This window comes from Bicyclus anynana, chromosome 24 (genome assembly GCF_947172395.1).
Source record: "Bicyclus anynana chromosome 24, ilBicAnyn1.1, whole genome shotgun sequence".
Classification (NCBI taxonomy): Eukaryota; Metazoa; Arthropoda; class Insecta; order Lepidoptera; family Nymphalidae; genus Bicyclus; species Bicyclus anynana.
Window position 1 is genome coordinate 3,463,334 of NC_069106.1, and position 25,771 is coordinate 3,489,104.

General features: G+C 36.5%; 4 protein-coding genes across 4 annotated transcripts in view; 1 reads left to right on the forward strand and 3 right to left on the reverse strand.

Moving 5' to 3' along the window:
* Positions 1–2,483: 2,483 nt before the first annotated feature.
* LOC112045413 (uncharacterized) lies at positions 2,484–3,071 on the reverse strand. Its single transcript, XM_024081577.2, has one exon. It carries the CDS (start codon positions 3,069–3,071, stop codon positions 2,484–2,486), a length of 588 nt encoding a protein of 195 aa, XP_023937345.1.
* A 1,711-nt stretch (positions 3,072–4,782) lies between these two features.
* Positions 4,783–5,442, forward strand: LOC112045395 (probable 28S ribosomal protein S25, mitochondrial). Its single transcript, XM_024081556.2, has one exon. It carries the CDS (start codon positions 4,858–4,860, stop codon positions 5,359–5,361), a length of 504 nt encoding a protein of 167 aa, XP_023937324.1. The 5' UTR covers positions 4,783–4,857; the 3' UTR covers positions 5,362–5,442.
* Positions 5,443–5,934: 492 nt separating this feature from the next.
* LOC112045412 (ornithine carbamoyltransferase-like) lies at positions 5,935–12,810 on the reverse strand. The gene is made up of 7 exons (XM_052888880.1): positions 12,730–12,810; positions 10,803–10,964; positions 10,271–10,419; positions 9,041–9,194; positions 7,763–7,888; positions 7,153–7,323; positions 5,935–6,210 (listed from the first exon to the last, which is right to left on the reverse strand). The coding sequence occupies exons 1-7, from the start codon at positions 12,808–12,810 to the stop codon at positions 6,034–6,036; spliced, it is 1,020 nt and encodes a 339-aa protein (XP_052744840.1). The 3' UTR covers positions 5,935–6,033.
* The window catches only part of LOC112045423 (serine/threonine-protein phosphatase 2A 55 kDa regulatory subunit B alpha isoform), a 32,093-nt gene continuing 18,949 nt past the window's right edge, over positions 12,628–25,771 (reverse strand). Inside the window, exon 11 of the mRNA XM_024081588.2 lies at positions 12,628–24,248. Within this exon, the coding sequence (XP_023937356.2) occupies positions 24,123–24,248 (126 nt within the window). The 3' untranslated portion in view covers positions 12,628–24,122. The remainder of the gene's footprint in view (positions 24,249–25,771) is intronic.

The window sequence follows — 25,771 nt, forward strand, 5'->3', positions numbered from 1 at the left end:
ATAAATTACTAGTTAGCGTTATCATTATAATTAACTTATACTATTACGACTTACGAGTACCTACTTTATTTTAAAATTCACAATGTAAGTGCAATTATGCATGTGTGTAGATGTTTGTGTTTGTGTATGAGTTAGTGGGTGTGTGAATGCCTGCGTGTCTGGGCATAGATAATACACTTATTCTTACAGTCTGAGACAGAGTCTGCCTTTGCGCGCGGGGCCTGTAGGAAATGCCACCTACCGCTCTATGGCTAATCCAGCGCTGCCTGTGGGCCGATAATGATGACATAATATTGTTAACTTATCACTTACCCTGTCTACGTTGCTGTTACCTATAACAACATGTAGACATCATTAACATTATATTCTATTTTAAAGGTCATAAAACATTTTAAATGCCTGTCAGTCGTATGATAGCATTGATTCATAATACATTGATAATTGAAATGATAAATAAGTTATTAATCCGAATTATCTACATGTAATGACACATGAAAGACATACATACATCTCCGGCTGAGTGATCCATCGATGCAGAGACTAAACCTGATTAAGACTTTCAGAGCCGTTAGTTCTGACGTGAAAACCTTAATTAGGAGCAGGTATTTTCGCCCAAAGGCGACTCTAAACCCATCCAAGTCCATCAGAACCGCTTCATGCGTCAAGCCACGGGCGCTCCGTGGTTTGTACGCAATAACTACCTACATAGAGACCTAGATCTCCCCACAATAGGCCAATATATGAAACAGCTCTTGAATACTTATTGTGAGAGAGCCCCCACCCCAACCAACTAGTAGTTCAGGCTTGCAGCTACATCCCCGATCCCAGCGCCGATCGTAGGTCTAGACGCCCGAAAAACGTCCTTTACGATCCTGACGATGGCATAACGACCGACAATGCTTCCCAGGCATGAGGCAACACAAACAGAAGTTACACAGCGTCTTCGCCGGTAAAGACGAGGTCCCCAATATCTGACGTTACTCGGACATCGTTTTTAACCGACGATCAGGCGCTCGGACTGATATACCCAACCTAAATACCCTTCCAGAATGGTCCTCTAAATCGAGGTCCTAGTTTCAGAGGAGACGCGCTTAGACAGTCGTTCCGCCTACATCTGCTTCTGCCTTAGGGTTTCATCGGGCAGGGAGCGAATGGAGTTGGTAATTATTTTATGAATATCTCCTATCCCTCACTGCCTCGTTGGTATATGTTAAGCACGGACTAGTCTATAGGTAATCCACGCTGTTAAGTGATTTTTTTTGTGGCTCCATCTCGACGTCTTGGTTTCGAATCGAAGTCGGGCTATGAAATACTGGGCTTTTCCTTCTTCCCTTTAAGTTTGATCATTGGACTGTGGTTACACTCACCTTATACGTAAAAAAATAAAAAGAGAGAAAAGTTATATGTACCAAAAAATTAATACAACGCAAACGGAGTCGCGGCATTTGATAGAGAAGATTAAGCTAGACCACAGAAAACATAATATGTACGAGGCTAGACTTAATTTAGTTCTACCTACGTATAACGCAATACTGTACGCCTTATTAAAGTTAATAGCAATTACGTAAGTTTGCGATTGTTGTGTAACTTTTAACACGCTGAGCGTTATTCTAACAGACTACGCTTGTGAGCTTCCAAATTAGTGTTACAAAGGAATTATTTATTTAGTTTTAGTAACATTTGGTAGAAAATAACAAGGGTAATAAGCCTTAAAAACCGGACAAATGCAAGTTGAGTCGATATCATAAAGTAAGTAGATGTCATTTCTCAGTGGATTTGATGTTCATTTTATTAGTTTGATAATATAGACCAAATAATAGTGAATAGGCCAGCAGGTCGCGCAATTTAGCACACTTCATCCTTTATGAAACCTCAGCGGCGTCACCGGGGCTTTGAGCGAGCGCTGAAACTAGCCTGATGGTGATGGGGCCCGAAGGCAAACGCAGAAAAAGAGATAGGCGGAACGACTGTCTAAGCTTTAGACTCTAAGGGCTTAGAGGGTCGTTCTGAAATGGTGTTTTGACCTAAGTGTATCAGCGCCCCCGAGATCTGTGAGTTAAACACCCACGTTGTCAGATATCTCGGACATCATTTTCGCCGGACCGTGTCCGCACCTTGTGAGTTACAGACAGTACGAACCCTACCTTAATGACAGCAAGCCTGTCTGTAACCTGTATAAAGAAAAAGTATACAGCTCAGTATTAATATGCCGTGCATTCGCATGTGCATTACATAAAAGTATACATTTTCAGCTGTGACCAGCTTTGAGTTAATTGACTGTGACAGATTGACACGCAAAACGCGTGTAGTTTCCGTTCCCTTGAGAATATGAGGATAAAATTTGTCCTATGACACTCACAAATAACCAAATAACGTGGATTTACAGTGGTAAAAGAATTTTCAAAATCGGTTTAGTAGATACCCCCTACAACACCAAATTGAAATTTAATAAAACCAGAGTTTTCAGAACACTTTTAATGTTACTATTTAGATCCACAGCAGCAAGGAATTTTATCATTTATGCTCCGACATTGTTTGTTGCCACAATATTTGTTCTTTTTGGCAGGTCGTTTCATTTTGTTTGCCAGACAATTAATTTGTTTCTTCAATTGGCCAACAGTTTTGGACATTTCCTCGAGTACATTCAAAGATTCTGTGGAAGTGGAGCTTTGGATGTCTCCCGATGTCACAGACGAGTCGCTTTGTCCACATTTGCTGAAATCGCATCCATTTCCAAGGGCCTGTTCGTTTTGGTGCGGATACAACAACTGATAGGATGGACACGCAGAGTTCTGACACCTCGGCGTCTGTTTTGCCGGACAGCTTGGCAGGACACAGCTTGTGGACTTATCATTCGTGAATTCTTTCGGTGCCACGCTCTTACAATCCGGACATGGACATGTCACTGTGATGTAACCTTGCTTTATGTCCTTTATTTTCCCTGGGGTATAATTGAGACAGTTGAAGTGTATCCACGTTCTACAAGCACCCTGACATTGCACCCCGGTTTTAGTTGTCACCTGTTGGAAGCATATTTTGCAAGCGTTCTTGACTGGTTTGCATTTTGGCATAATCAAAATATTGGAAAGCGATCACAATGTATCGCACTTTACATGTATTTGTCCCTTTTCACTATTTAATTTACGATACGAGTATATCGCCCTGTTTCGTTTCGTTCTGTAACTGTTATGATTATTTCATGATAGTTAAGTATTTTTAGAATATTCTTATAGTAGAATATCGTTCATTTGTAAGGTTAGCATAGAACAATAGACGTGGTGGAAATTTGGACATTATTAGGACTCATAATGTACCATCGCGAGGCTGTTTTTATAAAGCTTTTGATGACAGAAGATTTAAAAACTCCCGAGATTTAAACACAAATAATAACTTTATATATTTTGAATTTGATTAAATATGATTATGACACTAGTAACTGAGACTCGATTGATGACAAACCTGTGACATGACATTACATTATTCTATCATCTAAATAAAGAGGAATTTAGCCTCTTAGAGGAGGTAGATAGAAGCTGCGCCATATGTACCTGTGTTTATTAAAACAGAAGGCTCCATACCTTAGGGTAAAAGGGAACCACGTTACAAACTCCGCTGACTCCGCTGTCCGTCCATCTGTCACCAGGCTGTATCTCTTGTACCCTGATAGCTAGACAGTTAAAATCTCCTCAGAAGATGTAAGTATTTATAGTTAAAAACAGAATACTAAAAATATATAATAATGTACTCGGCTTGCACGCCTATGAGGCAGATTGTGTATGAACATTAAAATGTAACAATATCTGTATATGACCACATTCTGGCAATAAATGATTTATGATTTATATATTTAAGGGGACTGTCATAAAAAATACGTTTCGCCGTCCGTTGTTAAAGATAATGGTACGGGAACCTTCGTGCGCATGTTCGACTCACACTTGACCGATTAAATTTATAATTTATCCTTAGATTAATAAACTACTGTATTCTGGGAATTTTTTTATTTAATTTTATTGATATGACTTGAAAATTATTCCATGCTATTCTCTCGTCCTCATTTTCCTAATTGTATGTAAAACTTATTGCTAAATCTATACTAATATTATAAAGCGGTAAAGTTTGTAACATTCTTTGTAAGGGGTAATCTTCGGAACTACTGATCCAATTTTAAAAAATCTTTCACCAATAGAATGCTACGTTTAATGTACAATAGACAAATTCTATCCACTCGTACATAAAGAGCATGTGCATCCGTCAGTCAGTAATGGAGTCTTCCTTCCCACAAAATATCAAGTAGGTATCAAGTATCAAGTAGCGCTCATTGATGGGTTGGGTTGCCATGAGAATGACAGTATCACCCTCATTTATTTTATCGTCTTGCTCAGTTTAAAGAATACAGGTTTAGAAAATATTAAATACTACAAAGAACCTGTTTAAAATTATCAAATTATAAAATAGTATTTAATTATTACCTAATATAGTTTTATAACTTAGTTGAAAAAATACAGTTTGGGACGACGCTAAACAACACTCTACAACTGACTTATATTTTTTATGTAGTTGTTTTGTGTAAATCAACGCTTCATATACTATTCCACTTGAGTTTATGATTGCAATGCTCGCAAGCAACGGGAATGTCTAAAACTGTGAACATGAGCGCGACCGTTGTGATCGCTTAGTGGAACGTACCATCACAGGCTCAAACGGGATAGATTCCAAAGCCGTAACACGAGTTATTAAAAAACAAAGTGTCAATATGGTGTCAATGTCTTATCATATGTCAAATTTGCATTGGTAAATTGTATGGATTGTAGAGGTTATTTTCTTTTGTAACAATAATAGTATCAAAAATAAACAAAAATGCCTTTCATGAAAGGAAGAGCTCCTATCCGGCGAACACTTAATTACCTAAACGCTGGCAAGTTAGTATTCAAGGATAAAATAAAAATTTTCTCCGTCGCATACAACATAATCGGTCAAAACAATACAGGCGCAAAAGAGTTCGTTTTCTGGTATCTTCCGCAAATACAGTACAAAAATCCAAACGTACAAGTGGCTACATTAAAGAACTTAACACCGACGCCGTTCATAAAGTGTTATTTTGAAGATGGAAGGCAAATTTTGGTGGACATAGACAACAAATCAAAGGAGGATATTCTAGACCATTTATTGAATACTGTTGGGAAGTCGAAGGAGGTTTTAGAGGCTGAGTCGATTGCTGCTGAAAAGAAAGACAATCCAGCTAACTTCGGCGTTGGTTGCGAAAGACCTTGCATCTGTGAAGTCTATGGACAAGTACCGTGTCCGGGAGTGATACCTTTACCAAAGGTTATGCGCGGCAAATACAAGAACCCAGCTAATTAATTGATATAATTATTGTAGTTAATTGTGTAGGTATGTAAATAATAATTACTTATTAATAAAGTATTGCCTTATGGAAATGAACTTTGAATTTTTTAAAGTGCACCTTAGCTATTTCTTATTTCTAATTCATATGTGCTAGTCTAGTAAGTTTGGGGTCGACCAACACTGAGCTTTCCAGAGTGGGGTTGCCATTTCACCACCTTGTGACCCCAACGTCCATTGGCTCTACAAACTATGTGCCCCGTCCATTGCCACTTCAGTTTCGCGATAACAACAAGCAGAAGGGCAGTGTTAATTGATTGTCAAGGAATTCCTTAACCCTATGTCCTTAGGTCACAAGTCCAGGACTCTGCTGGAAGTTTTTCTCTGTGCCAAGCGATGTACCCGGCATTTGCACCGTGAATCCATGGATAGCGAAGATATTTCATATTCTCTGCTCCATAACCTAATTTATCCAGTTATTATTAATCCAGTGAAAGTCCCATAAAGTAAATTTGATGAAGCCAGACAAACAGAAAAACAGGCAGAGAAAAATTTTAAAAAGACTTGATTATGTTCTAGTATTGTGTAAACAGCTATAAGCACTTGAAAAAATACAGCTATTTTGAAATTACAGACAGATTTTATTTATAGTTATGTGTTGAATGATTATTTCTCACAGCCTCTAAGCGATCAAAATTTGTAATCCTGAATAACATATGCCATCATGGCAGCGGCTATATAGTGAAAGTTTTCAAAGGCCTGGAAAGTTCTGGAGTTGCAATGTTCAAATAGGTTGTCATCGACTTCTTTGCCTCGGGGGCCGGTGTGGAAAAAAATCCAAGGTCTGCATGTCTTTGATTCTACATCCTGAAATAAAAAAAAATGTTTTTAATCAAATTTACAATAACTCATTTTATCCCCTACTTGGAATCTCCAGGTAGATGCTAAGAATGTTGCTTTACATTGGTGGAAGGTCCATTAATTCCAGAGTTTATTCAATGCAAATAAACATTAGTATCTTAGTAGCTTTAGTAGCTTGTTCTGTAAACCTTCTGTACTTTCTCATGAATAAATGAATTATTATTATTATTATCGATTTTCAGAGTTCATATTCAAAAAAAACCTTGAAATGTTCGAGATTTTATAAAAACTTTACCAGTTTATGTAGATAACACCAATAACAAATTTCTCATTACCTATTGGAATTATTTAAAATGTATTAAACCCTCAATTTTGTTAATTAATTTGTTTTATAATAGTGAAGGCTACGGCTATGAACATGCCTTGGTATAAAGCTTGGCAAATTGCGCGCGGGCTGGGGGCGTGTAGCGATGAATGAAAAACCCACGCCTGATGCACGTCACTTCCCCGCACGCACGATTTCACACCCGCGCAGTCTTTCCGCCCGTCGCCCGCATATCATGGGAGTGTTATCAACAAACTTGCCAGACTTTTTTTTAATATTTGCCATAAGTAAAGACAGATATTCCCATTGCTAGTCGAAAAGAATCTCTGTTAGAAGTGGTTGGGTATGACAATAGTAATACTTAGCAGCTTTTTTTTTAATTCTTTACAAGTTAGCCCTTGATTACAATCTCACCTAATGGTAAGTGATCATGCAATCTAAGATGAAAGCGGGCTAACTTGTTAGGAGGAGGATGAAAATCCACACCCCTATCAGTTTCTACACAACATCGTACTGGAACGGTACTTAGCAGCTATTGAGGCTTAAAAATCGGCCAGGTATTTTATTTTATTATCACCATCTCATTTATTTCAATAACTCTCTTATCTTTAATCATTTGTTACCTTAATGCAAAGTTTGAATTCATCAATTTTCTTTGGATTACTCGGGCCTGCTATGATGACATGGGCGTCTTGCAATGCTAAGCCTTTGCAAGAACACTCCATGAGGTGTGTATGATTCTGCTCTACTATTTCTTGGCTGGCTTTGTATAGAAGAGGGGTAACTGGACATTTCTGAAAAGTGCAATAATCATCATCATCATAATTATCAGCCGATGGACGTCTACTGCAGGACATGAGCCTGTTGTAGGGACTTCCGGCGGTCACGTTTTTGCCGGTAGGGTGGTAACTAGGCACGGCCGAAGCCTCCCACCAGCCAGACCTGGACCAATTAAGAAAATCTCAATCGACCCAGCCGGGGATCGAACCCAGGACCTCCGTCGTGTAAATCCACCGCGCATACCACTGCGTCACGGAGGCCGTCAAAAAATGTGTGTGATGCACATAAGCTGAAATTTGGCAGGGAGGTAGTTTATAGTTAGTAGGTATCCACAAAGAACGGATTTTGCCATAGGGCCGGATTAAAGAGGTGTCCGGACGAAGCCGCGGGCATCCGCAATGATGAAGATGATGACTTATGTATATCCGTGGACTTTTTAGAAGTTAGTCTTACCTCGCAACAGCATTTGAATTTAATGTTAGCTCCAAGCATGGGACACAACAAGAGGTAGGAATTCAATACCGGATGGGGCGATCCTACGTATGCCAAATTTACATCTCGCATAGTTCCAAATTGTTCCTGCGAATGATAGAGGCTATTTGTACTAGCTATGGAAGAGCGGAGTCTTCTACAGAGGTAGTTTTTTTTAAAAAAAAAAAGAATATTTGCCATATCTTGTTTTTAAATATGACCAATATTCCCAACTAGTCGGGAAAGACTGTATTAGGAGTGGGTGGTTGAGCTATTGAGGCTGGTATTCATGTAAACTTAGAAACAGAAATAGACGATTTTATAGAAATTATATTTGGGTAGGTATACTAACTAACGGGCGCCCGCGACTTGTCCGCGTGCAATTCAGTTTTTCATAATTGGAGGACTATATTATGTAACTACCTATATGTCGCTAGAACCTTGGATTTTTCCAGGATTACAGCCGCCTAAGTACCTATATGTTGCTCAATAACCTCCTCTATCTTTCAGTGAAAGTCCCATTAAAATAGGTTCAGCCATTTCAAAAATTAGACCGGACATGATGTTATGTGACTATGCGCAGTCTTAGATAAAAGGAACTTATCCTCTATACTCTAAGACTCCTAAGAGTAAGAGGTACAAGTTCATTCTACTCATACCTCTGACAATTTCTACGCAGCATCGTATCGGAACGCTAAATCGATTGGTGGTAAATCTTTGTAAATCAGGGTTGTAAAAAGCTATGGCCGATGCCTACTACCAAACCATATCTTAGCCAATTTAGAAAATATAATACCTAATTGACCAGAGCTGTGAATCCAATCTAGGACTTTTTTGATGAGAACCACAGCGTCTACTACAATTTGCGCCAGTGAGGTTGTCAAAAATCAAAATATAAATTGAATTTTAGAGAAACTACTGTGCATAGTCCAATTTACATGCCGCGACCTTTATCTAGGTAAAGTAAAACTAGTAAAACTCCGTCATTTACGAACCGATTTTGAAAATTCTTTTTTTGTTTTGAAAGATTTGATTCCAGGGTGTTCCCATTTTTTTCATGTCAGAATCTGATGATGGCATCCTGGAGAAATCGAGGGGAACTTTTGAAAATCGTAGAGTCGGCTAGTGCATCTGTTAGTGTTTCCATAAGGTATTTTAAATCACTACAATTTTATGAAGGTCTGGACTGATGATGGAGCCGAAACACAAATTATGGAACTCGTCAACGATTTACAGCAGCTTGATTATTTTATTACTAACAATAATAGCCATGACGGTAGCCAGCGCCTGTACAGTTGCGTGCGTCCGCGAACGCATGCACAGCACGGGCACAGACGACTGCGCCGCGAACCTCTGCGCGCACATGTGCGTCAGCGTCGACACGAATATCGCGTCCGCCATGAATGAGAACACCCTGTGTAGTTGGTATACGAGAAAATACTCTATAAACCTAACCTAACCTAAGTATAACCTAAGTATAACATCATGATTATCAAACTATTTCAAAAGCCCTCTATAGGTCTAGGCGTGCAGGAGATATTATAGGAGAGGGAATCTGGATAAGGGTATGCCCATCCACGGCCCTGGCTTACGCTAACCACCCGACAATTTACTTATATCTAGAAAAATCTTGATAATTAAACTTTAGTAAGGAAATCATTACTTTACCTACCAAAAAAAGTTTGCTACAACGTTTTATGAAATTTTTAATTCTTCATTTATCCCCAAAGGGACAAGCAAAGTTTGTTGACTAATACAGCCTGAGTTTTACAACATTTATAGACATACGATTGGTTTGATTTTTTCGTTGAGATAGTTGGTAGTAGAAAAAATAATACAGCTTCAAATGTTATTTCGCCGCTTTGGTACATCGGCGAACTTTTTCAGCAAGAAAAGTGATTTAAACGTTTTTTTTCTTCAAGAAACAAACTTTTAGTAGTTTTGAATCACGAGATCCTGGGTCGAGATGAGTTACTGAGACCTCCTTTCTTTTGAGAATTTTTCAGTTGTAATTCCCAGCCTGAATTTTGGAAGTTGGTGGTGTTACACTCCGTTCCTCGGAGAGCAAATTAAGCCCTCGTTCTCGGTTATTATATTTAATTAACATCTTTTATTGATCCATAATGAACTTAACATTATCACCCTAAACTCGTCAACCCGCTCTGTAACAGCGTGGTGGGTGGGTCTTAGCTCCAGTCCCTTTTCTATATTAGAAGCCTGGCTCTGTGTAATAAACTAGCTGATGCCGCGCGGTTTCACCCGCATGGTTCCCGGCCCCGTAGGAATACGAGGATAATATATAGCCTTCCTCGATAAATGGGCTATCGAACACGGAAAGAATTTTTCAAATCCTGAAATTAGCGCGTTCAATAAAACAAACAAACAAACTCTTCAGCTTTATAATACTAAGTATAGATATGATTCTGGCCATTGTAGTGCCCATAAAGTCTTAATGATGTAGAGTTTATTCCACCCCTAACCGAAGGTTACCTGCCCATATAATCGTATTCCCATACGAGCTTGTCTGTGATAGTGACGTCATACGCTCCCAGCATCGTCGCTGCCTTCGACACGGCTATGTTTAGAAACGGTTCGTTCACCTCTTGCAGTATCATCACCTTGGAGTTTGTTAATACATCCTACAAAACAGCAATTTTCTCTTTCAATCAATGACGCCCTACGGGGTCACAGCTTAGTGTCCCCGCACAAACGTCGCTACAAAAGTCACCGTCATAGCTCAACGAGTTGCGAAGCTGAAGTGGCAATGGGCGGGGCACGTAGTGCGAAGAGCCGATGGACGTTGGGGTCCCAAAGTGCTGGAATAGCGACCCCGCACTAGTAAGCGCAGTGTTGGCCGACCCCCCACCAGGTGGACTGACGACATCAAGCGAGTCGCAGGGATTCGCTGGATGCAGGTGGCTCAGTATCGTGATGTTTGGAAGTCCCTACAAAAGGCCTATGTCCTGCAGTGGACGTCCATCGACTGATATGATGATGATGATGATATGTGTCTAGTACCAACCATTCTTTGACAATGCGTATCACGCAGCCGACATTTCAAATGCAGCGCGCTCTCTATAACGTCCATTATAAGATTTACGCTCCAATTTTTGAAACAAATCAAATGTTTCGGTCCGCTTCTGTGGAATAAAATAAAATACAACTCCCTACCTTCTATTATACCCTAGTAGCTTGAATTTTAAGTTTTCGACTTTAATGATCACTATTAAATCATGACATATCTTGACGTTTCGAAGGTGCTTGTAAACTAAGCCTAATTCATCATCATCATCATTATCAGCCGATGGACGTCCACTGCTGGACATAGGCCTATTGCATGGACTTCCAAACACAACGGTCTCGAGCCGCCAGCATCCAGAAGCTCTCTGCAACCCGCTTGATGACATCGGTCCACCTAGTGGGGGCAAACTTGACACACGCAGAGAATTAAGAAAATTCTCAGATATGCAGGTTTCCTCACGATAGTTCGTCTCTGGTATGCATGCAGGTTTCCTCACGATAGTCCTTCACCGTTTGAGACACGTGATAGGTATTTAATTTCATAAAATGCACACAACTGAAAAGTTGGAGGTGCATGGCCCGGTCTGGATTCGAACCCACGCCCTCCAGAATCGGAGATAGGGGTCGTATCCACTGGGATATCACTGACACAATAGGTAGATACCTATTACAGCCCGGCATATCAACAGCCGAGAGCCGTGATAGCCCAGTGGATATGACCTCCGCCTCAGATTCCGGAGGGTCTGGGTTCGAATTGCATTTTATGAAATTAAATATCGCGTCTCAAACGCTGAAGGAAAACGTGAAGAAACCTGCGTACCAGAGAATTTTCTTGATTATTTGCGTGCGTGAAGTCTGTCTATTGGCCGTGGACTATCAGCCTAACCTCTCTCATTCTGAGAGGAGACTCGAGCTCAGCAGTGAGCCGAATATGGGTTGTTAATTATGACATCAACATTCTTTTCTTTATTTAAGTCAACGGCAGTTTATTCACATATACAAAAATGCACTGCCTACCCTCAAAACTTAACTCGTATCAAGTTTTGAAGGAGGTACTTCGAAATGAATTATGGCTTTTTTAAAACTGCTTATTATAAATATAATTTTATATTTAAACAAAATAACTTACGATAGCATCAAACATCTTGTCTGTTGTGTGTTTAACCTTAGAAAAGATTTCATTTAGAATTTTAAATAACTTAAACTAATTAATAAATAATATACTGATAGATTTCAAATGTCATTTTGACAGAAAAGATTATTATCCATTTTACTGTATTTGTACCGTAGACAAAGAAGAATAGTGAGTTCTGTGTCTATGCTTTGGAAATTCCCGATATATCGTAATAGTAATCTATGGATGTATCAGATAGTTTTCTCTAATTCTCACAATTCTCTTAATTATTCTATCTGTGGATTTACTTGTATTAGTATTTACTATTTATTTTTCTATTATTTATTATTTTATTATATTGCGTATTAGTCTGTACTTGTAACAAGGTAGCAAGGTCGACGTATTTATTAAAATTAAAAACGAAACAACACAATTAAAGTGTTTTTCACTTTCACAACTAAAGTGTTTTAGCATGGGTACCGTGACAGTCGCCTGTATGACGTTCACGTATATATAATACGTACTTTTATCGTGAATCGCAAACTTTCAAGAGTGAAATGAAACGAACTGTCACCCGCACCATCCTACATGAAACGAACTGTTAGACAATTTTGACGTCGACGAATAATAATTTTCGTGACGATGATGACTTTGATTTAATATTAAAATTTATTGTATTAATTCTACGCGTGGAAATAAAATCAAACCAGCATTTCAGATATAAAAATTTATATTATAGGAAATTGGATTCAACAACATCTCCGCTAAGGTTGCATTTCGACTGAAGCTACAACAAGGATCGCTGACCAATCACCTTACAGATAGATATCACGTCATCACCCAACATTTTGATTGGTCGATTGGCGCGCATCGCGTCATCGTTGCGACCCCTCATTGCTTCAATGGAATAAACAACCCATCGTCCGCGCCTTCGTCTTGACACATGGCACATTTTATACGTAATCACTTACTTTAACAGACAAAAAAAAAACAACCAAATTAAGACCATAATTCATGATAATGATACAATCGAAAAAACTTCATCAAAAAGTGCGAACTCAAAAAAAAAGTATACAAATATTATTCGAAAGTTTTTGCATACAAAATATTATATCATACAATTCTGACTTGACTTTTTATAAAGTACCTCCCGAAGTATACATCCCGCTTTCAATCTATTTAACCAATTCAAGGCTAACTGCACATAATATGAGCTCGTTTAAGTTAAGACTTAAGGCCATAACTCATTAGACCTCTCTCGCACCCAAACCGCATCGTCTCATGACATCTAGCGAAAGTCAATAAAGAAGTGCGCACGATGCAATTCAGCGCTGATCGGGTGCCGGTTGGCTCTTATGAGCTGCAAGCTTTAGTCAACTATTTAAAAATATTATTAATTTATACACTAAAACGACTACAACAGTTAAATCCATTTTTTAAGTAGACAGTATAATAATCGCACGAGCGATACGCAGGCCACTGTTGAGTTTATAAAACGACAAAATTAACCAAAAAACCATATGTGCAGTCAGCCATATTCCAAAATACAGTTCTATCACTGGTAAAAATAAATCAACGGTTAAAGAACGTTTACTATGATCTTAACAAGCTTCACCATTGTAATTTCCAAATCGATTTACAATTCTTCAAAACAAAAAGAAACAACATATTTTAACAATTTTCACAGGTGCGAAATATGACATGGTTATAACGCAAGTTTATGTAATAAAAACAAATTCACAAAATTTCGAATGGTATCATTATTTGTACGCTTTCTTTCCAAGACAGAACCTTAGACTTAATAACGAAAATATAAAATAAAACTATATACTAGCAAACTTCAAAGTTGTAGGTGCGATCGCATAATCAATCGACTCGGTCGATTAATCGCTTGCGATTTTTATAAACATCGATTAAGATTCAGACTTCAATTTTCTCCAAAGTAAAGTGAACTTTAAACAGTGGTGATTAGGTTCACTTTACTTTGAATAAAATTGAGGTTTAAAGCATGTTTATATTATGACAGTAGAAGTTAACCTTTCAATGGCTTGTTACCGACAAACTAACTTCTTATATTCGATCGCTGAAACGTTTAAAATACTTTTGTAAGCGCACTTTTTAACAGTCATTTAAACAAAAATATATACGTACGTATAAACGTATATCGGCGTATCGATATGTAATACATCGGTACGATGCTTAACAACAATGGTATTTTGTATAATATTTCCAGGTATTTTTACTAATTAATAAGCAAGATTAAAGACATAACATTGACAGGTCGTCAATTATAACGTTTGTTAGTCGACGTATTTAGTAGTTTAGATTGAATGCACAGAAGCAACAAATCGGTTCAGCGATCAATAAGTAAATTTAGCGACTAACACTATGAGCGATTATAATAATCAATCGTAACATCTTAAATTGTATAAAATCAGCACAAACACTGACAATCCAACTTTTTTTTTTTTAATAATTTGTCATCAAGGCAAAGGCGCGGGCACACGCCGGCGTAACACAATCATTTCGTTGTCAAACAATCGCATCGCGGCATCGTAAAACAAACACCTCTCTTAATGTCCCATCTTTATCACACAACGGCCATATCACAAAGCGACCTGTTGATCCCTCGATGCAGGAAAGAAAAAACTTGATTTTTTTTTTATTACTTAACCACTGTTTGCGTTCACAGTTTTTTTTTGCCTAACTATAACCTATAGATAACCTATAACTATAAATTACGCGCACACTTCAATCATTCACACGCACATTCAAACCTCTTTGCATTATACTACAGAGCTCATTTTTTTTACACATGTGGGGTCTTTGACTGGTATAGGCCTATCCAGCTCAAGTCCCATTTGCCCTAACTATTCCTTTTATGATTCAAATTCTCTTTATAAAGAGCATGTAATTTTTTTTATGACCATTTGGATCAATTAATTGTTTCATTCCCAAATTTCCCTGATGTTACAAGTAAACATTATCTCGCTCTAATGAACGATGTTTTCAAAACGTCAAAAAGGACATAGTTACGCAAAAACAGGAACACGGATGAATAGGTCTAGTTCAGCCGTTAGTCAATTCCAAACATTGCTTTCTAAGCAATAAGTAACTTAGCTGCAAGGCAAATTTTTCATCGATAAATATCACACATTTATCACTATAAAGATAAAGGTTGTCACTGACATCGTCGCACCGCACCAGCAAAGCACATAGCTCAATATTTAAATTAGGGTTTAAATTTCTTTTTTTTAAAGCATGATCGCGGAAGAAATATGGAATGCGTGGAACCCACCCATAAAAAACGCATAACTTTCAATTGAAACCAACATCATCTCAGTGATCCTATTAATTAGTTTATTTTCAACAGTCCATCCTTAGGAATCACCTAAAAAGGTGGGTTGGAAACATTAAGAACATCCGTTCCATTCATTTACAATTTCCCAAAACTCGCTATAAATGCAGTTTTTGTAAAAACAATTCAATCATTGCAAATAAGTATCACAAAATAGTACTCAATTCCTGTGTCATTTATTAAAAAAAAACTCTACAGTACCTACACAGCATTCAGCCAATACAAACAATGTGCAATACATGTGTGGTGCGGCGTTAAGTCAGTGCTGACCTTAAGGCTGCTTCACCATAAAGCATGAGAGAGGATACGGGATGTTTACGAAAACTACCAACCAGGCGAGGTAGTGGTCGCGTGCGAATCAGCTTTAATGAGCTGTGACCCTATAACACTGAACATAAGGGTCACTCGATGATAAATCTTAGTGGATTTCTTACAACCCTCAGTCATCCCCTCATACCGAATGGATTAACAGCTTACCACCAATCAGCCAATACAGTAGCGTTTAGCAGATATCGAGTTATTTTTATTGTGTTCGCTTAATCTAAATCGCGCGGTGAAATTGACCGGGCCCCGATTACGAAAAAAAAGAAAAGAAAAGTATTTAGATCCTATACAAAAATCGATCAACAAGTTTGTTCTTAATAGCTCAGGAGACGGTTACAAAATGGCGTACATGATTTATGCACGATTTCTTTTTTAAATTTCACATTTGTGCCATAAATTGTAAAATCATAAAAAAATATTATTTTTATAATACGAGTATAGCAGAACCTTTCCAATGAAAATTTCGTGATTATTGCTTCTCAATACTAACTTGTACAAAAAAAACCACGTACTTAAAAAAAATCACGTACAAAACACGCAGCCGTTTTGTCGACCGTCTCTCAAACTATATTTGTTGCGCTCAAGCGTAATATGAGTGCCTTATACAAGTTTCTAATTTTTACATTTTCTTCGTTAGAGGCTTTATATGAACTTCACATAATATCGCTTTTAACAACACTTAATTCACGTTTTACAAAAAAAAAAATAACATTTTTTTTTTATTACTATTCAATAGTTCGGTGAACATAATTAGTATTATTATTACCAAGCTTTACAAGTACAATTATATGTATATAAACTGTACAATAGTAATACATAATAATAGGTGGTGTAGAAGAAACCCAAGTTTCGTCACGACATAGAGATTTGAATTATTAAGATTTTTATGCAAAATGTTAGGTGAATAAACATTTTATGTTCTATTCCATGTATTTAAAACACATCTCATGTTATCTCGTACAAAATGAAAGTAAAGATCAAGTACCAGAATTGTCTTTTTTTAGCCCATTTTAAAAATTCTCAAAACAATGGAAAAATTATAAAATAAACAAAACTAAAGCATTTTTTTTAATTAGGTGCAATTTGACAAATGATAATGTGGCTAAAAAAAACATGTATAAAAACACATACGTTTTGTATACCGTCTCCTGAACTATAATAAATGCATTTAGGCAATTGTATTATTTTGTCCCGTGGCTTCACCTGCGTTTCTCCCTACACCACCTGTTCTTACGACGTTGTGACATTGTTAATCTATATTTATAACAGGCCTCCATTCGTTCGTTTATTTACATTTTTTTTTTCTCATCTCTCTCTCATTTCAATTAAAACATACTGCTCACATTTTCCTTATAAATACATACAATACACGAAACTAAAAAAATCACATCAAAAAAGACACGGATCGCTGTAAATGTTTATATGCCCAATTAATCCCTGAATATCATGACATATCACAACAAATTATGACATATGTCATATGACATCTATCTATTTTATTATGTAATGTGCATTTTTGACGTTAACATTCGATAAGGCTTAAGGCGAATACTCCATGCTACATTAAAAAAAATTATAATCAAAATTAAACGTGTTATTATTTTACATAATCTTAAGATATTATAAAAAAAAAAAAACTTTTTAACGATGGTTGCTTTGATTTTCTTCGTTGAGGTTTAAGGGGTGTGCTATAAAAATTATTCAGATTGTATGTAAATTGTTATTACCTGACACCTTAACATCACACACTACTGTTTATTGAAGATATTTTGAAAATGTTTGTTGCGGGGCAATATATAATCTATAATGAAGCCAATATTTTTTTTTTTTGTCTGTCTGTCTGTAGGTGTTTTTTTGTCAACTAAACCACTACCTGTTAGCAGGCTAAATCACTTTCTTTGACGTATGCTAGTTGACATATACAAAATTGATATTCTATGTAACAAATGTCATTCGGTGTCTACTGGTGGATATACATAGATAACATTTCTAAATTGATTTGATGTTTATTTTTATTTGTTGATAATAGAGACCAAAATAGTGAATAGGCCATCTGGGGAAGGCAAGACCATAACTCAAGTATCAGAAAACAAAATACCACACTCATGTATGGCACAACCTCGAAAAAGGCTCAGCCTTGTGCTGTCCAAACCAAGCAAATGCTAGATGCAGAAAGCATACAGTGGTGATTTCGAGACTAATAAAGCGGCAGACTTATATTTTTTTCAGTCTCTCTTCAGACTGAATTACTGTCACACTGAAAAGTGACTGAAAATTGCATTGTGCACTCACTCATAAATACACAACACAATGTGTGATTATGTAGAGTTGCCAATTAAAAACAATTTAAATATTTACGCAGCTAGTATCAAAAATCGTTATTAGAATAAGTGCGCCTTAAGTATATATAATCAATCTATTTCGAGAAGTCCGTTTAGCTTTACATGTAGTGGTAAGTCAACAGACATTTTACTCGTAATTACACTTTACTACAACCAGTTGCGTGCACTTCATGTATGTATTAATACACTGCATACTCTGAGGATTCATTCGAAACCAGTATTGGAGGAGTGGATTTTTAAAAGTTAACCCGATAGGAATCGGGTTGTTAGGTACCCTCGCCCCTGCTTAAAACCCCTGTGCACAAAACTGACTACTATATCCAAAGCCAAACAGCCTTCCAGGAATAGATTGATTATAATGAAATGAGCAAAAAGACTTTGTCTCAATTTAACGTATATTTTTTTTGGGAAGACTATAAATATCAGTTTAACTGACTATCTATTTCAAATTAAAAAAAAAATGTATTGTGTTGAAAAGTATTTATCAGGGTGTCATTTTCTGACCAAATAATTACATTTGAAACAATTAAAAATATTATTAATACCAAAAAAGACATTTTTTTGTAAATTTTTAGTGATTGGCAGATGGCAGATATTCGGCAGCAGGCTCTTAGCCTATGTACAATGAGCATCGGATAAACCCACAGACTAATTACCTATACATATAGGACCTGCCCCAATAGAGGTTACCCATCTGTAAAAACTATATGATCATGATCTAACGTATGGATGCAAACTGTGTCTAAAGGATCGATGTTTTATTGTTATAACGATTTAAAAATTATAGTTGTGTGTAGTATATGGATATATTTATTGATGTAAAATATTTTCGATGTGTGAGTTTATATCGTCCCCCTCAAAAACAACAACAATTTTGTTGGTAAATTGAAATGGGATAGAAGATTATTTAAAATTAGTCTGAGGATAAGGCAATCGGGCGTTTTTCTATTATGGGGAAACGAATTTCTAACACAAAGTCATCATTTTAACTGAATTGTTGACTGATGAGGGTTCATAAAATTTTACCATGTACTTGTGACATTTAGATGTGTTTTGATTTTTTTTTTCGATTTACAAAAACAAATTAATGTAACAACATGAGTCGTGTACATTTGAACAAGCAATAAGTATCTTATATGTCATAAATCTGTGTATTCATTCGATATCAAAAAAGGCTCACTAAATATGGGATTTACAATGTTGGTAGAACATGTGGTTAGAGTAAAATTGACCTAATTCCCTTGTGTTAAAGCTTAATGTCATTCTTTTTCAAAGCCAGCGGAGTTTTAACAAAATAAATAGTACAGCACTTACAATTTTAAGATAAGGAGCGTACAGTCCATTGTCACTTTACTCAAGACACTGGAGCAAATCTCATATAGACTATAGTCTAGGAGCAGTTACTGGTAATAATAATAAAAAAAATCTCATTGATGGGGTTAATCAAGCGACGAATCCTAAACTGTATTCTTCAACAATAAATACTTAATTATCATGTAGAACCTTAAGTATGAAAAGCGTATAAATTATATCAGTTTTGATTAACGGACTTAGCTAGCGATGCAACGGATTGTATGATAATTATTTTTCGATTCACTTAAATCACATAATTCGAAGAACCCGTGGATGCTGGGGTCCAAAAATGTTGCGATAGATTATAATATACCAAAAAATTACACGTTAAATTGTAAACAGTATTTTCAGTTCACAATATGACGGCAGATTATAATATCTAACGTATTTTACAATTTAACGGTAACATATACAAGGTGTTTGGTAAATACCCTATCAAGCCGTCAACCAAGACTTAGGGAGGAGTAATACACGCCTATAAAAAAATACGAGCTTCCTAGTCCTGAGAATCCTGAGGGAATGAATGAGGACTTTAAGAATTTGCTTAAAACCTCGAGGTGTCAACCCTAGCTAAACTTTTTGCATTGGACTCTTACATTATTATTGGTAAAACTTATGAATTCGCTATTCAAATACAGTTGGGTCATGAAACAAATTTTTTTGTTAAATTAATTCTTTTATACACAGAATTATGTTTAGAATATCAAAATATATGAGTACTTTTCGGGATGTTATACCATTTACCTAACACGTTGTATATCATATTGTTTAAGTCAAAATATATCTTTATAATGCGGTAAAAGGTACAGTTCGCGCGGTACAGTCGTTTCATTTACCTATATCATAACACGCAGATGTTAATAAACTAACGTATTTTACAATTTAACGGTAAAATATACAAGGTGTTTGGTAAATACCCTATCAAGCCGTCAAACAAGAGTTAGGGAGGAGTAATACATGCCTATAAAAAATACGACCTTCCTAGTCCTGAGGATCCTGAGGGAATTAATGAATTTATAAAGAGGACTTTAAGAAATTGCTTAAAACCTAGAGGTGTCAACCCTAGCTAAACTTTTTGCATTGGACTCTTACATTATTATTGGTAAAACTTATGAATTCGCTATTCAAATACAGTTAGGGTTATGCAGCAAATTTTTAAAATTATAAGTTTGTTAAATGAATTCTTTTATACACAGAATTGTGTTTAGAATATCAAATATATGAGTACTTTTAGGGATGTTATACCATTTACCTAACACGTTGTATATCATATTGTTTAAGTCAAAATATATCTTTATAATGCGGTAAAAGGTACAGTTCGCGCGGCCCAGTCGTTTCATTTGCCTATATCATAACGCGCAGATGTTGATATTGCTCGGCCAACGGCTTTTATTACTACAGCGGCCGGCAAAAGGCTTTGATGGACGAACATATGAATTTGGGCCGAGACGAAGCCGAGGCTCACATACGTAAGCCCATCAATGCCTAGTTGCGGCCAAGGCTTGTATAGTATTTTTTCTCAAATCATGCGCGGAAAATAAACTAAGTAGTAAAATTCAGAACATTTGAAAAATATATAAAATGTTAGTGATTATGAAACACGGCTCACGTGATATAGGTAAGGTAGGAGTAGTTTTGAACCCATACGGGGCCCTTAGACATGAGCTGATTCTTGCAACGCGGCACGATTTAAACTATTTGGATAATCAATTACTATGAATATCATTCACGATAGTTTAAATTCTAAAAAAAATGCTATGCTTTAACGGGTGACCATTTTTGTACATATGCATTTCTCTATTTTGATCTGAAATATTTTCTTGTTTCGTTCTTTTTAGACACCTTTTTACGTAGTCTGGTTGTAGTTTTTATGGAAAAAAGGCGTTTGACTGCCTAATGCTTTGTTTTAAGTATTTTTTTGTTGTTGCTTATTTTTAATAACTGTTGTTTGCGCTAGTGACGTCACCCTTTTAAAAAATAACTGAAAACCAGCGCTGCAACATTACGCTAAGTAGGAGTCCTTTATTTGGTCAATGCGCTTTTCTTTTTCTTTTTTTTTATTATATAAAAGCTTAGTTTTAAGTTTTTAATGACCAAAAAAAAAATTTTTTTCTTTCTTTCTTTCTTTAATGCAATGATGAGGCGTAAGATTGGACGCGCTTGCCTTTTTTGCCTTGTTTTAACGTGATATGTAAAAATCCTTTAAAATTTGAAATGTATCATTAGCTAGATTAATCAATTCTATTAACTATTTGGTATGTACGGTGGTATTTATGTGTGAATGGTTTCAACAGAAGGCAGTTTATCGTTTCTTTACTAAAATAACAACCATACAATCCGAAGAACCGTGTTTTTTTTTTTTAAACAATTAACAATTCTTATTATCATCATAGATGTAACTGTCAGTGATGATTCTACAATTTTACAAAATCAAAATGTGATGATGCATAAAACGTTGCCCTTAACAAAAAATAAAAGGTGTAAAAAAACATTTTACGATAAACTATCAAATACTGGCTGCATTAATTTCTTCGATAACAAAAAAAATATTTAAGGACAGCTGTATGCCTTGCACCGACGCCGTAAAAATAAAGAAAGCATGATTCTTTTATATTTATCGCCTGCGATAGGCAAAGGTCAATGACTATACAGCCTAACTAAAAAAAAAAATATATGAGATTGTTTTTGATGTATAGAAAAAAAACTAATCTCAACTGACAGCTACCCCTCTTTTTTGTAACATGACATGACTAAAACCTACCCCAAAACGCCAAAATACACACTAAGATATAACAAAGTTATTTTGTCTACATATCATTGCTATGGGAACGAAAGAGAACGATAAACAGACAAAATTAATTTATTATCTCATTGTGCATATTAGGCCATACAGGCAAAGAGGACATTTTTAACGAATTACTTCATCAGTATAGAACATAAATATTCTATACAGGGTGCTCGGGAGTGTTTCCCATAACTTCAAAGTGTTGACGAGTACACTTATAGGAGCCGAACTGCATAACTAATCTTTTTATGTTTTCATACAAAGTAATTCAAATAATTCCGACTATCCATGTAACACACGCGTTTATCTGTATATATTTAACGCGTGTTCAAACTTGGCTACGTCATAATTATAAGGATGCGTTTATGGGACACATTTTAAGATCTATTTACAAAAAAAATATTATTTGCCTCGAAAAAATAAATTTTATGTTCCTTGAACATTTTTAATTACTTTTCGGTAAAGAATATAACTTCAGAGTTATGGCAAATACTCCCGAACACCCTGTATATCGTTACATAAATTAAGTTCTTTCCTACACCATACACTTTGTATGGACAAATTCTGTATGGAAAAAATTGTTTTGTTGTGAAAAGAGTACCATTTTTATTAATTGAGCATTTTCATATATTCTCATGCTAACCGATTTAAATTAAAAAAAACCGATTTTTACAAAAAAAAAAAAAATTTTTGAAACATGTATCTATTTAGAACGCACAACATTTTCTATATACTATTTATAAAAATTTTGAAAGGCAAGCACAATAAAGTTTAATATTTTTTTTAATAATTGTTAACAATTTGCAACTGTCCAATAATTTCTTTACCACCAAAAATCTTTTTTCGGATCATTATTAGCTTAACAATGGTACTTTTTAGTCACAACTATTATAAAAAATCTCTAGTAACAATAGGCGCAGCAGAAAAAAAATATCAACCCTTTATTGAACATAGGGTCAGGGGTCGCATTTAAAAAGAGGCCCCAATCAAACAAAGCCTCTTGTAACTGTTTTTTTTGTATGATCGATAGTGTATGTAGATTAAAAATAGTCCCATTATAAAAAAAAAGCTCCAATGATTACATGAGAGACTGGGGCCCAACTTTAAAATGCGTCCCCTTACATGGGCCTTAGAGACCTGAGTCCGCTCAAGTAGATAAATGTAAATACTGTGGGCCTATTTTATATTCACCATGGTTGGAGGCCAATTTAAATAAGGCCCCTTAGAAATAGGGCCCAAGCTCCTAAAAACTAGAGACCTTATTTAGACCTTAGTTATATGTAAAATATTGTTTAACTATTATGTGGAAGTATGAAAGCGTGAGGATAAATTTTAAATGACGCCCCATTAGGGCCCATTAACCGTTGAGACATTTGTCAACATAACTGATATATTTGTTTAAGGACTTTTATTTGAAGCCCCTTACATGTAGGGCCCAAGCCCATATAAATCTTAATTAAACGCACATAACTGTTTTATATTTCGTTTCAAGTATGAAGGAAAGAGGCCAATTTTAAATGAGGGCCCTTACAAATAGGGCATAAGCCGCTAAACACTGGGAAACTAATTTAAAATACTCTATAACCAAAGATTTTCTACTATTAGCTATGTTACGAGCCAACAAAATCACCGCAAAAAGTGATCCGAATTTAGATACTCCACTGAATGCACATGCACAATTTTTGTTTACTTATAATACATATTTATACATAGTTTTTACACTTTTTTACTCAACATTGTAGACAATATTTAGGTATTATTTGTTTAAATAACTTTCGCTGTTCACAATGCGACCAAATGAAATTAAGACAATTTAAATTTGTCCGCCTCAGTGTCGACGCGCTAATGACATATCTATAGTATAAAATCTTTGCCTATAATTGTTGCATTTTCTGCTTATAGTGAATGAGTGGGGTCAATTTTAACCGAGGGCCCAAGCTCCTAGCAAATGGGGCCCAAGCTCCTAAGACGAGTGCCCTAGATCAGCCGCGCCTATACAATTACTATGTCCTCTCTCACCTAAGGCCGGGAAAGTGGGGGGCCCGCTAGAATTTGTCCTGGAATATGAAGAGGTTGTTCGTCGCCGCCACTGCTATGATGCTCTCGTGCGGATGCCACGCCGTGTGGAGGATTTTCTTGTTGAAGTCCAAACAGTCTACGCTTATTTCGTCCTGAAATGTGAGATATATAGATTAAAGGGGAAAGTCCAAAGGCCAATACGACGTCGGCAACGGGAACTCAGGTATACCCAGGTATACCCTCGTATACCTGGATTTTGCAGATCCATATAGAAGAAAGAAGAAAGAAAGAAAATATATTTATTACTACATTATGCCACACATCACAATTATTTAAGAATAATACGCTGCGATATGTGGCATAACCTAGAAAAAGGTCCCAGCTCAACATATTGCTATATGCTCCCCATAAAAGAAGAACATACAGTGCTGATTTTCAGCTAGGACCCAGTCCAAAGTGCCAACACGAAAACAGGCAACATAAACCATTCACATTCAAAGCTAAACAATAAAAATACAATGAAAAACGATGCAAAGTGTTTTTCAGATAGCATGGGCACGGTGACAGTTGCCTTATGACGTCCTAATTATATACTATTATCGCGAAACGCGGCCAACTTTCAAGAGCGAAACGAACTACGTCAACTACTTGAATGGTACACCGAGTTATATAATAACAATGCAGAGGGTCTAGTGGCAGCTTGATACTGTTACTATCGCGTTAACGTAATCGTTATACGCGAATCTCTAATGCCTTGATCACACGTACCGAGGAAACAGGCAAGACAGTGCCCTCGGCCGAGTACTCGGTACGTATAAACATATCGACGAGTGCTCGGCCGAGCACTCAGCCGAACGGAGCGCCGAGACAGTAGCTCGGCTCCCGTTCTATTTACTAGGCCGAGTGCCCACCCTCCCGCTTCCCCGCAGTGTCTCGCTCGTTCACTCGTCAGGTCTGAACATGTATTGTCTCGCTACTCGGCCGACGCACACATGATTATCGTCACATCGTCGCATACGGCTTTTCTTATGATAATTTTCGTTTAAAACAATTCCAAATAAAATAAAATACTAATGTCTGTCTGTTAGTAACAAATGGGATGTCGAAACAACTATTAAATTTATACAGTTACATAAACTATATAAAATGAACTATATCAACTAAATCCGACGTTGCTTTTTTTCCAACAATTCCTTTAATTCATCTACTAATAGTTGAATGAGTAACTTTGTATATAATAATCGTTTTGCGGTCCATCTTATCCGAATTATAGTCTCAATTTATCTGAACTGACTGTGCTAATTTCAAAACACGTGTGAACAACTACTCGCTTGCATTACTGTCTCGGCCGAGGAACATTTTACTCTCTCGCCCGTTTACTCGGTACGTGCGACCAAGGCATAATGAATTGAAACAGCGCCATCTAGTGGCACTACTGCAAAACTGTTTCAATTCCATATAAATTCGCGTTCACGTTAACGCGATAGTAACAGTATGAAAATTGAAAACTCCCACTAAGCACACGAGAGAGCCGTGATAGCCCAGTTGATATGACCTCTGCCTCCGATTCCAGAGGGTGTAGGTTCACCTCCAACTCACGCATTCACCTCCAACTTTTCAGTTGTTTGTATTTTAAGAAATTAAATATCACGTGTCTCAAACGGTGAAGGAAAAA